Source organism: Pristiophorus japonicus, chromosome 2, assembly GCF_044704955.1.
Source record: "Pristiophorus japonicus isolate sPriJap1 chromosome 2, sPriJap1.hap1, whole genome shotgun sequence".
In the NCBI taxonomy this organism is placed as follows: domain Eukaryota; kingdom Metazoa; phylum Chordata; class Chondrichthyes; family Pristiophoridae; genus Pristiophorus; species Pristiophorus japonicus.
The window spans coordinates 116,637,283-116,652,709 of record NC_091978.1 but is presented as its reverse complement, the minus strand read 5'-3'; the positions used below and the strand labels follow the sequence as shown (position 1 = coordinate 116,652,709).

Below are 15,427 nucleotides of genomic sequence, written 5' to 3'. Positions count from 1 at the left end.
CACATGTCTCCATTCGCCAGGTCACGGCTGCACTGGCGTGTAGCGTAGGAATGACTTCATAAAGTTCCCCATGACTGCCCAAGCAATCCATGACTGGGCTGTGGGCGTCACCAGGATTGCTGGCTTCCCAAAGGTACAGGGCTGCATTGATTGTACCCACATCGCCTTGCGAGCACTTGGAGGATTCCGAGATGTACTGGAACAGAAAAGGCTCCACTCCATTCATCTGCAGCTCGTGTGTGACGAAATGCATCATATCATGTCAGTCAATGCAAGTTACCTTGGCAGCACCCATGATGCGTTCATCCTACATGACAGCGTTATATCTGCCATGTTTGAACAACAGCCAGAAGGGCAGAGCTGGCTACTGGGAGACAAAGGGTATGGCCTCGCCACCTGACTTGTGACGCCCCTCCGCATAACCCGGAGGGAAGCTAACCGTCAATACAACATGTTGCACATTGCGACGCACAGCATCATTGAGAGGACCATTGGCATATTGAAACAGCATTTACGATGCCTGGAACATTCCGGAGGCTACTTGCTGCACTCCCCTGAGATTGTCGGTCAGTTCATTGTTGTGTGCTGCATCACTTAGCCATCATGAGGCAGCATCACCTGGTAGTGGAAGACCCACCTGAGGTGAGAATGGCTGATGATAATGATGTAGAAAATGCAGGTGACGAGCAGGAGGAAGAGGAGGATGGTGACTAGGATGAGGAAGCCATGCAAGTGCCTGAGGCCGGAGGACAACGGCGGAGGAGGGCGGGCCCTCATGCCCCTTTAACGATTGCTCGAGCCTTGCGCCAGCAGCTCATCCGTGAACGCTTTACTGATGCCTGAGGGCTCAGCGACAACTATTCCACATGGACATGTTTACTGTTTAGAGCTATTCTGTAATGTTGTGTTGTGTTAATGGAACATGATTCAGTTTTAATGTAAAATATTTAATTCAAAAGTTTACATAGAAACATAGAAACATAGAAAATAGGTGCAGGAGTAGGCCATTCGGCCCTTCTAGCCTGCACCGCCATTCAATGAGTTCATGGCTGAACATTCAACTTCAGTACCCCATTCCTGCTTTCTCGCCATACCCCTTGATCCCCCTAGCAGTAAGGACCTCATCTAACTCCTTTTTGAATATATTTAGTGAATTGGCCTCAACAACTTTCTGTGGTAGAGAATTCCACAGGTTCACCACTCTCTGGGTGAAGAAGTTCCTCCGCATCTCGGTCCTAAATGGCTTACCCCTTATCCTTAGACTGTGACCTCTGGTTCTGGACTTCCCCAACATTGGGAACATTCTTCCTGCATCTAACCTGTCTAACCCCGTCAGAATTTTAAATGTTTCTATGAGGTCCCCTCTCATTCTTCTGAACTCCAGTGAATACAAGCCCAGTTGATCCAGTCTTTCTTGATAGGTCAGTCCCGCCATCCCGGGAATCAGTCTGGTGAACCTTCGCTGCACTCCCTCAATAGCAAGAATGTCCTTCCTCAGGTTAGGAGACCAAAACTGTACACAATACTCCAGGTGTGGCCTCACCAATGCCCTGTACAACTGTAGCAACACCTCCCTGCCCCTGTACTCAAATCCCCTTGCTATGAAGGCCAACATGCCATTTGCTTTCTTAACCGCCTGCTGCACCTGCATGCCAACCTTCAATGACTGATGTACCATGACACCCAGGTCTCTTTGCACCTCCCCTTTTCCTAATCTGTCACCATTCAGATAATAGTCTGTCTCTCTGTTTTTACCACCAAAGTGGATAACCTCACATTTATCCACATTATACTTCATCTGCCATGCATTTGCCCACTCACCTAACCTATCCAAGTCGCTCTGCAGCCTCACAGCATCCTCCTCGCAGCTCACACTGCCACCCAACTTAGTGTCATCCGCAAATTTGGAGATACTACATTTAATCCCCTCATCTAAATCATTAATGTACAGTGTAAACAGCTGGGGCCCCAGCACAGAACCTTGCGGTACCCCACTAGTCACTGCCTGCCATTCTGAAAAGTACCCATTTACTCCTACTCTTTGCTTCCTGTCTGACAACCAGTTCTCAATCCATGTCAGTACACTACCCCCAATCCCATGTGCTCTAACTTTGCACATCAATCTCTTGTGTGGGACCTTGTCGAACGCCTTCTGAAAGTCCAAATATACCACATCAACTGGTTCTCCCTTATCCACTCTACTGGAAACATCCTCAAAAAATTCCAGAAGATTTGTCAAGCATGATTTCCCTTTCACAAATCCATGCTGACTTGGACCTATCATGTCACCTCTTTCCAAATGCACTGCTATGACATCCTTAATAATTGATTCCATCATTTTACCCACTACCGATGTCAGGCTGACCGGTCTATAATTCCCTGTTTTCTCTCTCCCTCCTTTTTTAAAAAGTGGGGTTACATTGGCTACCCTCCACTCCATAGGAACTGATCCAGAGTCAATGGAATGTTGGAAAATGACTGTCAACGCATCCACTATTTCCAAGGCCACCTCCTTAAGTACTCTGGGATTTATCGGCCTTCAATCCCATCAATTTCCCCAACACAATTTCCCGGCTAATAAGGATTTCCCTCAGTTCCTCCTCCTTACTAGACCCCCCGACCCCTTTTATAACCGGAAGGTTGTTCGTGTCCTCCTTCGTGAATACCGAACCAAAGTACTTGTTCAATTGGTCCGCCATTTCTTTGTTCCCCGTTATGACTTCCCCTGATTCTGACTGCAGGGGACCTACATTTGTCTTTACTAACCTTTTTCTCTTTACATATCTATAGAAACTTTTGCAATCCGTCTTAATGTTCCCTGCAAGCTTCTTCTCATACTCCATTTTCCCTGCCCTAATCAAACCCTTTGTCCTCCTCTGCTGAGTTCTAAATTTCTCCCAGTCCCCAGGTTCGCTGCTATTTCTGGCCAATTTGTATGCCACTTCCTTGGCTTTAATACTATCCCTGATTTCCCTTGATAGCCACGGTTGAGCCACCTTCCCTTTTTTATTTCTATGCCAGACAGGAATGTACAATTGTTGTAGTTCATCCATGCGGTCTCTAAATGTCTGCCATTGCCCATCCACAGTCAACCCCTTAAGTATCATTCGCCAATCCATCTCAGCCAATTCACGCCTCATACCTTCAAAGTTAGCCTTCTTTAAGTTCTGGACCATGGTCTCTGAATTAACTGTTTCATTCTCCATCCTAATGCAGAATTCCACCATATTATGGTCACTCTTCCCCAAGGGGCCTCGCACAACGAGATTGCTAATTAATCCTTTCTCATTACATAACACCCAGTCTAAGATGGCCTCCCCCCTAGTTGGTTCCTCGACATATTGGTCTAAAAAACCATCCCTTATGCACTCCAGAAAATCCTCCTCCACCGTATTGCTTCCAGTTTGGTTAGCCCAATCTATGTGCATATTAAAGTCACCCATTATAACTGCTGCACCTTTATTGCACGCACCCCTAATTTCCTGTTTGATGCCCTCCCCAACATCACTACAACTGTTTGGAGGTCTGTACACAACTCCCACTAACGTTTTTTGCCCTTTGGTGTTCTGCAGCTCTACCCATATAGATTCCACATCATCCAAGCTAATGTCCTTCCTAACTATTGCCTTAATCTCCTCCTTAACCAGCAATGCTACCCCACCTCCTTTTCCTTTTATTCTATCCTTCCTGAATGTACTCAACTTTAATAAAATTATTCTTGTATCAAACTTTACTTTAAGATCACTTATAAACTTGTAAATTTACATAACTTACAAAAAACTTTTAATTTGAGAACAGTTACAACAGTAACAATAATAATAACAACAACAACGGCAGCAAAGAAAGACTGCAGCCATCTCTCATTCCCCTCAGTGTAAGACCGACCTCCCGCTGCGCTTGATCTTGGACTCTCCACCACCCCTGCCCGCAGGCCGTGGCGCAGTGATTTTGGGCTTGGTACCAAGCTTATTCCTTCTAATATTTCGGGTACTGAGCACCTCTTGACGATGGGGTGCGTCAGCGTCGGGCAGCAAGTTGGAGGGCCCGGCTTGGAGCTCTTCAGAGACTGGTGTGGGGATTCGATTCGGTCAATGGACGCGAGGTCTGGGCGTGTTTCCTTATTGCAGCCGCTAACTCTAACATGCCGTCCCTCATGCGCCCTGACAGTGTCTCAACGACCTGCAACATGCCCTCCCGCATGTTGAACAAACTGTCTGAACTACCTGCAACATTCCCTCCCTCATGGTCAGTGACGTGGTTTGCACTACCTCTGACAGTCCCTCCCTCATGGCAACTATTCCCTCACTGATGGTCCCGGATATCGTTCCCATTTCTCCTGTCATTGCTGTTACTTCTGCCGACAGTCCCGCTACCTCATCATTCACCCCACTGATGGCATCTAGGAGTGACCGGGTAAGGTCAATGCTCTCCGCACTCAATGACATAGTTTGAACCACATTGTTAGATCCTGCACCTCAGGAGAGCGCGGTCAAGCTCGCCTTCCCCATGGGTGTGGCTGGGACGGTGGGGCCCTGGGTGTGCCTCGCTGCACCACACCACTGGGACCCGCAACCTCGGAAGGTGTGAAACCATGGAATGTCCCAACAACATTCGAACCACTAGTCACAGAAGGGGCTGTTAACTCCATGAGCGGCATCTCCTCCAAAGTCAGTACAACAGCTCTGTCCCCTCCCCCTCTCCCTCACCCCCATGTTCTTGGTCTGGAGGATTCTCCCCTTCAGGCTCATTCTTGTCTGAATCTTCTTCTGCATTGTCAGGGTTGGCCTCAAGTTCTGCAAAAGATAGAACAGTCAAATGGTTAGCAGCAGAGGAGGGGGCAGGGTGGATGGCATGAGTAGGCTTACGCGTCGCAAGCCAGGCAGCAGGCTGATTTGAAGGACCATGATGAATTTGCAGGACTTGCCCCCTCCCTCGAGTGTGGGCCCAGCTTGCGCAGTACTGATTGCTTTTTTCCAGGCAGGACCCATCAAAGCAGTGACCCTCTCTTCCAAGGGGGTCAGTGGGTGCAGATTTGCCGGGCCTCCTCCTGTTCCAGTTCTTTCCCTTTTATTATGTGCCACCTTCATCTGCAAAGATGAAAATGCAGCTTTTTAGAGAGGGTGTCTTTCTGCTGGCTGGGGCATATACAGCTGGTTACATTTACAATTGCAATTCCATTGACTTACACTAACTACTTGACCAAGGTCTTGCCATTTCTTTTTACACTGGCCTCCAGATCTCGTGATGGTCACCACTGTGCAGTAATCTTCTGCAACTTGGTTCCAGCATTTCTTAATTTCTTTGGATGAAACTTTTGTGTGACCTCTGCTGGTATCCAGCTCCTGCCATCTGTTCTCAATTACAGTAACTAGTGCCTCCACTTCTTCCTGCAAGAAATTCTTGGTCCTTGCACTGCGTTACATCTTGTATTGCTGCAGCTGCGATTTTCCCAATGCTCTCACAGCACCCCTTCTCACACACACAACTGGCTCTTCAGAAATGGCCGATTGCCAAATCCGAGCTGTACTGAGCATGCGCGCCCATTGGAATGACATCAGAAAAGTAAAGTTTTTTTCCTGCGCATGCGCAGAAGGTGCGGCTTAGTTATTCGGCGCAGACAGCAGGCTCCACCCCCTGAGATGACTGGACATGCTGCGCGACACCAAATTCGAATTATACATCAGGGAAACTTTGGCAAAATATTTCTGGCACATTTCTGGCCCAGAAAAATGGGCGTAACTCTGGCAATATGTCAGAAAACGGCTTGGGGAAAATTAAGCCCATTGTTTGTTAAATGAAATAAGGAAGCTACAATGAAACTTAAGATAGACTTCTGGAACATGGAAGTTTTGTCATTGGAAAGCACAAAAGCAAATTTCAGGTTTATTTAATTATAAAGCTCTGCCTCTTCGATACACCCATGGTGAGTTTTTATGGAATATTGATAGTGGGTGCTTCGAGAAAATGGCTATGCATATTGTGGGCAACAGATGATTACGGTAAAGGGTGCAGGTAAGTTTGTATCAATAACAGAAGATTCAAACTCTTAATAGTGTAGTGGTGGTTGGGAAAATGAACAGCTTTTGGTATGCTTAAGGCAGTAAAACACTCTTGGGATTTACATGAGGTTAGCTTCTGTAGTTTATGATGCTATCTAACAATACTGGCATTATCTGCTACCTCGAAATATTCCCACAGGATTATGAACATTTTCAAGAAAGAAATTTTAAGATTGGAAATTTCATTTGATATTTTAATGCTGATTGAAAATGTAAGGAATAGTAAGTTGAAGTAGGCATTAATAACCGTGTTGTCTGTGTAGGACCTATATGAAGCTTTGCAAGAATTTTCATTTCGGCCAGAGGACATTGAAGAAGCCATGAAAAATACTGTTATTTATGGTGGGGACCTTCATTCTGCTTTGGACTGGTTGTGTTTAAATCTTCCTGATGGTAAGTTGTTTGAATAGCAATAGCTAATTAATTTATCTGTGATAAGAATGAAATAGTACTTAGATACAACGTTCGTCTTCAGAAATTACTGCTCCCTCTTCAGCAGTGTTTTACCTCTGCTGTCAATATTTTTCCCCATAGTTTGCTGACAGTTTCTTTTCAAGGACAATTATGGTTCAACATTACTTTATCTTTATTATTGTGTGGCATACCAATCCGACTGATTCATTTCAGAATACTGTTGAACTACAAGTTAATGGGCTATATTGCCTTGAAAAATTCTGCTCCTGTATTTCTGTGATCAAGATATAGGATGCGCAAGTATATTTTAAAATACAGTTTGCGATACAACACCCCTGTGCTTACAAAACACAAAAAGTTAGTATGCAGGTACAGCAAGTAATTTGGAAGGCAAATGGAATGTTGTCCTTTATTGCAAGGGGGATGGAGTATAAAAGTAGGGAAGTCCTGCTACAACTGTACAGGGCGTTGGTGAGACTACACCTGGAGTATTGCGTACAGTTTTGGTCTCATTTAAGGAGGGATATACTTGCATTGGAGGCAGTTCAGAGAAGGTTCACGAGGTTGATTCCTGAGATGAAGGGGTTGTCTTATGAAGAAAGGTTGAGTAGGTTGGGCCTATACTCATTGGAGTTTAGAAGAATGAGAGGTGATCTTATTGAAACATACAAGATACTGAGGGAGCTTGACAGGGTAGATACAGAGAGGATGTTTGCCCTCCTGGGGGAATCTAGAACTAGGGGGCATAGTTTCAGAATAAGAGGTCGCCATGTAAAGCGTAGATGAGCAGGAATTATTTCTTCTCAGCGAGTTGTAAATTTGTGGAATTCTCTGCCCCAGAGAGTTGTGGCGGCTGGGCCATTCAATATATTTAAGGTGGAGATAGACAGATTTTTGAATGATAAGCGGGTATGGGGTTATGGGGAACAGGCAGGGAAGTGGAGTTGAGGCCAAGATCTGATCAGCCATGATCTTATTGAATGGCGGAGCAGACTCGAGGGGCCAAATGGCCTACTCCTGCTATTTTTTATGTTGTTATATTCTTATTATCATAGAAACATAGAAAATAGGTGCAGGAGCAGCCCATTCAGCCCTTCGAGCCTGCACCATCATTCAATATGATCATGGCTGATCATGCAACCTCAGTACCCCACCCCTGCCTTCTCTCCATACCCCCTGATCCCTTTATCCGTAAGGGCCACATCTAACTCCCTTTTGAATATGTGCAATGAACTGGACTCAACAGCTTTCTGTGGCAGAGGATTCCACAGGTTCACAACTCTCTGGGTGAAAAAGTTTCTCCTCATCTCAGTCCTATATGGCTTACCCCTTATCATTAGACTGTGACCCCTGGTTCTGGACTTCCCCAACATCGGGAACATTCTACCTGCATCTAACTTGTCCAGTCCCATCAGAATTTTATAAGTTTCTATGAGATCCCCTCTCATTCTTCTAAATTCCAGTGAGTATAAGGCTAGCCGATCCAGTCTTTCCTCATATGTCAGTCCTGCCATCCTGGGAATCAGTCTGGTGAACCTTCGCTGCACTCCCTCAATAGCAAGAATGTCCTTCCTCAGATTAGCAGACCAAAACTGCACACAATACTCGAGGTGTGGTCTCACCAAGGCCCTGCACAACTGCAGTAAGACCTCCCTGCTCCTGTACTCGAATCCCCTCGTTATGAAGGCCAGCATGCCATTTGCTTTCTTTACTGCCTGCTGTACCCGCATGCCTACTTTCAATGACTGATGTACCATGACACCCAGGTCTCTTTGCAACTCCCCTTTTACTCATTGCACTTGCAATAAGCTCCACCATAGAAAATCTGCTAATATTAGTAAAAACAATACATTGATGCATTTCCTTGGCCATCACTTGACACTTTCTGTGAAAATAATCATGGGCAAAATCCTAATCAATTCTTTTGTTTCACATTGGTAGTTTAGCTCAATAGGAACATATTTTTACGTGACTAAAACAGCAGGGCATCATAACAATTGGAAAGTAAATAGTATATTATAAACTGTAAGCAGCCAATAATGAAAGTGAAGATTCGATAAAGTAATGTACATTGTTCAAATGCTTTACAGTTACAGTGACCAGTGCAGTTTTAATTATAAACCTCTGCATTTTCTTTACATTCTACCCTACGTAAACTAGAGGTGCTTCAAAATTCGGCTGCCCATGTCCTAACTTGCACCAAGTCCCGCTCACCCATCACCCCAATATTTTTGCCCATTATTCAAATGGTATTCAGTTACATTGGCTTTGATTATTGTAAAATTGCTGAACTAAACTAAATGATTGTTTTGTTACAATTCCGCCATTATGCTTTTTATAGCCTTCTATGTCAATGCTCTCTATTCACTGAGATTGCAATCTTTAACTTTTGACAACTGCTCTTGTGAAAAGGTGCCTTCTGCAGTACAGGTATCAAGACGGTAGACAGCAGCATGCTTCTAGACTCTGCCACTCTTTAACTGGATAATAGGAGGCAAAGAAAAACACCTTGTGGAGAAGAATAGACTATGCTCAGCACGTCCCTTCATAGATTAGCTGAATTCAGGACCTTTGCAAGTGGGGAATTGTAAATGTAAACCTACGTCCTAATGCTGTGGCACAGCATGTGTACTACCAAGATGCCTTGTCAGTTATATTTATTCTGCAGATATCCAAATTTCCATGAAGTATAAAAGAAATGTCGGTTATTAATTACAGTAATTTAAATTGGGATAATTTCTCATTGAACAAAGGACAGAAATTAATTTAGAATAACTTGTAACATTTCTTCAAGATTCGTTACCCGATGGATTCAGTCAGAAACTGCAGGAGGAAGAGACGAAAACTAAGCCCAAATTTGAGATGCCCGTAAACCCTGTGGCAAAATATGAAGTATCTGAGGGCAAAAAGAGTGATGACAAATCTCAGATCAAGGTGAGAATATTAAGCTTTTGTCTGGTTTAATTTTTTAGAAAAAGGAAAAAAATGGAGGTGCGCCTGCTGGTGATTCAGTGTTGCCTTTTTTCCCTTTCCCCACCAACCCAAAGTCTCAGCTTTTGTTTCATGGGCACTTCACAGTGGAGAATTCCAAGAAGTGATAAGACAAATATGTAGGCAAATTTCTGAGAATTGCAAAAGCAATAGGGCAATCATAATAGGGGATTTCAACTACTCTAACATTAAGTGGATAGAATCAGTGTAAAAGGTATAGAGGGGGCAGAATTCTTAAAATGCATTCAGGAAAATTTTTATAGCCAGTATGTAACAAGTCCAACAAGAGAGGGGGTAGATGTGGACTTAGTTTTAAGGAAACATAGAAACAAAGAAAATAGGTGCAGGAGCAGGCCATTCGGCACTTTGAATCTGCACCACCATTCGATACGATCATGGCTGATCATGCAACTTCAGTATCCTACTCCTGCCTTCTCTCCTTACCCCTGATCCCTTTAGCTGTAAGGGCCATATCAAACTCCCTTTTGAATATATCCAATGAACTGGACTCAACAACTTTCTGTGGTAGAGAATTCCATAGGTTCACAATTCTCTGGGTGAAAAAGTTTCTCCTCATCTCGGTCCTATATGGCTAACCCCTTATTCTTAGACTGTGACCCCTGGTTCTGGACTTCCCCAACTTCGGGAACATTCTTCCTGCATCTAACCTGTCCAATCCCATCAGAATTTTATATGCTTCCATGAGATCCCCTTTCATTCTTCTAAATTCCAGTGAATATAAGCCTAGTCGATCCAGTCTTTCTTCATATGTCAGTCTGCCATTCCAGGAATCAATCTATTGAACCATCAGCTGCACTCCCTCAATAGCAAGAATGTCCTTCCTCAGATTAGGAGACCAAAACTGCACACAATACTCAAGGTGTGGTCTCACAAGGCCTTGTACAAGTGCAGCAAGTCCTCCCTGCTCCTATATTCAAATCCTCTCGCTATGAAGGCCAACATGCCATTTGCTTTCTTTACTGCCTGCTGTATGTGCATGTCTACTTTCAATGACTGATGTACCATGACACCTTGGTCTCGTTGCACCTCCCCTTTTACTAATCTGTCACCATTCAGATAATCTACTTTCCTGTTTTTGCCATCAAAGTGAATAACCTCACACTTATCCACATTATGCTGCATCTGCCATGCATTTGCCCTCTCACCTAACCTGTCCAAGTCACCCTGCAGCCTCTTAGCATCCTCCTCACAGCTCACACTGCCACCCAGCTTAGTGTCATCTGCAAACTTGGAGATATTACATTCAATTCCTTCGACTAAATCATTAATATATATTGTAAATAGCTGGGGCCCCAGCACGGAACCTTGCGGTACCCCACTAGTCACTGCCTGCCATTCTGAAAAGGACCCGTTTATTCCCACTCTTTGTTTCCTGTCTCCCAACCAGTTCTCTATCCACGTCAATACATTACCCCCAATCCCATGTGCCTTAATTTTACACACTAATCTCTTGTTTGGGACCTTGTCAAAAGCCTTTCAAAAGTCCAAATACATCACATCCACTGGTTCTCCCTTATCCACTCTACTAGTTACATCCTGAGAAAATTCTAGAAGGTTTGTCAAGCATGATTTCCCTTTCATAAATCCATGCTAACTTGGACCAATCCTGTCACTGCTTTCCAAATGCGCTGCTATTTCATCTTTAATAATTGATTCCAGCATTTTCCCCACTACTGATGTCAGGCTAACTGGTCTATAATTCCCTGTTTTCCTTTTTTTTAAAGTGGGGCTACATTAGCTACTCTCCAATCCATAGGAACTGATCCATAGTTCATGGAATGTTGGACAATGACCACCAATTACATCTACTATTTCTAGGGCCACTTCCTTAAGTACTCTGGGATACAGACTATCAGGCCCTATCGGCCTTCAATCCCATCAATGTCCCGAACACCATTCCCTGACTAAAAAGGAATTCCCTCAGTTCCTCCTTCTTGCTAGACCCTCGGTCCCCTAGTATTTTCGGGAGGTTATTTGTGTCTTCCTTAGTGAAGACAGAACCAAAGTATTCAGTTGCCATTTCCTTGTTCCCCATTATGAATTCACCTGATTCTGACTGCAAGGGACCTACATTAGTCTTCACTAATCTTTTTCTCTTCACATATCCATAGAAGCTTTTGCAGTCCGTTGTTATGTTCCCTGCAAGCTTCCTCTCATACTCTATTCTCCCCCTCCTAATTAAACCCTTTGTCCTCCTCTGCTGAATTCTAAATTTCTCCCAGTTCTCAGGTTTGCTGCTTTTTCTGGCCAATCTTTCTTGGATTTAGCACTATCCCTAATTTCCCTTGATAGTCATGGTTGAACCACCTTCCCTGTTTTATTTTTTACGCCTGACAGGGATGTACAATTGTTGTAGTTCATTCATGTAATCTTTAAACGTCTGCCATTGTCTATCTACCGTCAACCCTTTAAGTATCATTCGCCAGTCTATCCTAGCCAATTCACGTCTCCTACCATCGAAGTTACCTTTCTTGAAGTTCAGGACCCTAGTCTCTGAATTAACTCTGTCACTCTCCATCTTAATGAAGCATTCTACCATATTATGGTCAGTCTTTCCCACGGGGCCTCGCACGACAACATTGCTAATTAATCCTCTCTCATTACACAAGACCCTGTCTTGGATGGCCTGCTCTCCAGTTGGTCCCTCGACATATTGGTCTAGAAAACCATCCATTATACATTCCAGGAAATCCTCCTCCACAGTATTGCTACCAGTTTGGGTATCCCAATCTATATGTAGATTAAAGTCACCCATGATAACTGCTGTACCTTTATTGCACGCATCCCTAATTTCCTGTTTGATGCCATCCCCAACCTCACTAGTACTTTTCGGTGGTCTGTGCACAACTCCCACTGACGTTTTCTGCCCTTTGGTGTTTTGCAGCTCTACCCATATAGATTCCACATCATCCAAGCTAATGTCCTTCATAACTATTGTGTTAATCTCTTTAACCAGTAACGCTACCCCACCTCCTTTTCCTTTCTGTCTATCCTTCCTGAATATTGAATACCCCTGGATGTTGAGTTCCCAGCCTTAGTCACCCTGGAGCCATGTCTCCGTAATCCCAATTACATCATATCTGTTAACAGTTATCTGCGCAGTTAATTCATCCACCTTATTACAAATGCTCCTCGTATTGACTCTGAGAGCCTTCAGGCTTGTTTTTTTTAGCACTCTTTGTCCTTTTAGAATTATGTTGTAATGTGGCCCTTTTTGATTTTTGCACTTGATTTCTCTGCCTCCACTTACTTTTCTCCTTCCTACCTTTCGCTTCTGCCCCCTTTTTACTTCCCTCTGCCTCCCTGCATAGATTCCCATCCCCCTCCCCAATAGCATGAGCAAACACTCCGCCGAGGGCATCGGTTCTGGTCCTGCCCAGGTGCAGACCATCCGGTTTGCACTGGTCCCACCTCCCCCAGTATTTTGAATTCCTCCCCCTTGCATCATTCCTCAAGTCACGTATTCATCTGAACTATCCTGCTATTCCTACTCTGAATAGCACGTGACACTGGTAGCAATCCTGAGACTACTACCTTTTGAGGTCCTACTTTTTAATTTAACTCCTAGCTCCCTAAATTCAGCTTGTAGAACCTCATCCTGTTTTTTTTACCTATATCGTTGGTTCCTAGGGGTATCAGTGGGAGAGCATTTTAGTGGTTGTGATCATAATTCAGTTAGATTTAGCGTAGTTATAGAAAAGGACACCGCTGGACCAGGAGTAAAAATTCTTGATTGGGGAAAGGCCAATTTTACTGAGCTGAAATCTGATTCAGCAAAAGTGGACTGGAAACATGTACTTGAAGGTAAAGCAGTGGGAGGCATTCAGAGAGCAGATAGTGAGGGTTCAGAGCAAATATGTTTCCACAAAGGAAAATGGTGGAACTCCCAAATCTGGAGCACCCCTGGATGTCAAAAAGCATACAGGGTAGGATAAGGCAAAAGAGGGATGCAGAGAGCTAAATACTGCAGAAAGCCTATAGAAAGTGCAAGGGTGAAATTAAAAAGGAAATTAGGAAAAAAAAGAGAAGGCATGAAAAAATGATTGGCAAGTAAAATCAAGGAAAACCCAAAGATGTTTTATAAATACATAAAGAAAGACTTGCATTTATAGAGCGCCTTTCATGACCACCGGCCAATGAAGTACTTTTGAAGTGTAGTCACTGTTGTAATGACCAAGAGGATAACTAAGGAAAGGGTAGCGCTTATTAGAGAGTAACAAGGAAGCTTGTATGTGTGGAGGTGGCAGACGTGCATATGGTTCTCAATGAATACTTTTCGGTTGTGTCCACAAAAGAGAGGGATGATGCAGACATGGTCGTTGAGGAGGAATGTGAAATATTCGATGAGGTAAACATCGTGAGAGAGCAAATGTTGGGCCCAAGTTTTCCCCCAGGGTTGGAATGGCGCATCTCCATGTGTTGTGCCGACTTTTTAGAATAGAAACGGCACCTATTATTTACCTTTGTATTCTCCCCTCCGTCTGGTCGATCCAGGCCCTTTGCGCAGCACAGCAGAATATGTGGAGGGTGGAGCCAGGTCCCGGCGCTGAAAACATTGCCGGGACCTCTGCACATGCGCGCTAGAGTGTGCACGCATGTGCAGCAGCTCCAGGCCCCCGAGACTGTGTGGGAGCGGCCCGAAGCACGCCGCCCCGAACCCTGGCTGAATGGCTGCCAGGGCGAAGATCGGACTCGAGCCTCCTTCCCTCCCTCCCGTTTAGCTCCTGCTTTCCCCCCCCCCCCCCTTCCCGTTTAGCTTCCGCTCGCCCCCCGCGCCCTCCCCCCCCCCCCCCCCCCCATCTCCATGTTGTCGTCGGCAGGGCCCGCCCGGCATCTTCGGCGGCCCGGCCCAGCTTCTACGTCCTCGGTGGGGCATGCCCGCCCCGCCCGAAGACTTCAGCGCGGCCCGTTCAGCCTCCCTCTTCCCTCTCTTCCCCTCCTGTCCCTCCCCCTCTCCTCTCCCTCCATCCTCCCCCCCCCTCCCTCCCTCCATCCTCCTCCTCCTCTCCCTCCCTCCATCCTCCTCCTCTCCCTCCCTCCCTCCATCCATCCTCCTCCTCTCCCTCCCTCCCTACATCCTCCTCCTCTCCCTCCCTCCCTCCATCCTCCTCTCCCTCCCTCCATCCTCCTCCTCTCCCTCCCTCCATTCTCCTCCTCTCCCTCCCTCCTTTTCTCCCTCCCTCCATCCTCCTCCTCTCCCTTCCTCCATCCTCCTCCTCTCCCTCCATCCTCCTCTCCCTCCCTCCATCCTCCTCCTCTCCCTCCCTCCATCCTCCTTCTCTCCCTCCCTCCATCCTCCTCCCCTCCCTCCATCCTCCTCCCTCCGCTCGCTCCCTCCCTCCTCTCCCACCCTCCTTGCCTCCTTCCCTCCTCCTTCCCTCCCTCCTCCTTCCCTCCCTCCCTCACTCCTCCCTCCTCTCCCTCCCTCCCCCCTCCCACCCCCTCCTCTCCCTCCCTCCCCTCCCCTCCTCTCCTCTCCTCTCTCTCCCCTCCTTCACTCTCTCCCCTCCTTCACTCCCTCCTCTCCTTCCCTCCCTCTCTCCTCTCCTTCCCTCCCTCTCTCCTCTCCTTCCCTCTTTACTCCTCTCCGCCCTCCTTCCTCCCTCCGCTCCCTCCCTCCCCCTCCTCTCCCTCCCTTCCTCCATCCTCCTCCTCTCCCACCTCCATCCTCCTCCTCTCCCTCCTCCCTCCATCCTCCTCCTCTCCCTCCTCCCTCCATCCTCCTCTCCCTCCATCCTCCTCCTCTCCTCTTCCTCCCTCCCTCCCCCTCCTCTCCCTCCCTCCCCCTCCTCTCCCTCCCTCCCTCTCCCTCCCTCCCCCCTCCTCTCCCTCCCTCCCTCCCCCCTCCTCTCCTTCCTTCCCCCCTCCCCTCCCTCCCTCCCCCCTCCTCTCCCTCCCTCCCCCCTCCTCTCCCTCCCTCCCCCTCCTCTCCCTCCCTCCCC

At 46.3% G+C, this 15,427-nt stretch overlaps 1 protein-coding gene across 1 annotated transcript in view; it reads left to right on the top strand.

The window, feature by feature from the left end:
• dhx29 (DEAH (Asp-Glu-Ala-His) box polypeptide 29) overlaps positions 1 to 15,427 on the top strand; it is a 168,677-nt gene that overhangs the window by 30,790 nt on the left and 122,460 nt on the right. Inside the window, exons 4-5 of the mRNA XM_070868797.1 lie at positions 6,323 to 6,452; positions 9,268 to 9,407. Of these exons, the coding sequence (XP_070724898.1) occupies positions 6,323 to 6,452; positions 9,268 to 9,407 (270 nt within the window). The remainder of the gene's footprint in view (positions 1 to 6,322; positions 6,453 to 9,267; positions 9,408 to 15,427) is intronic.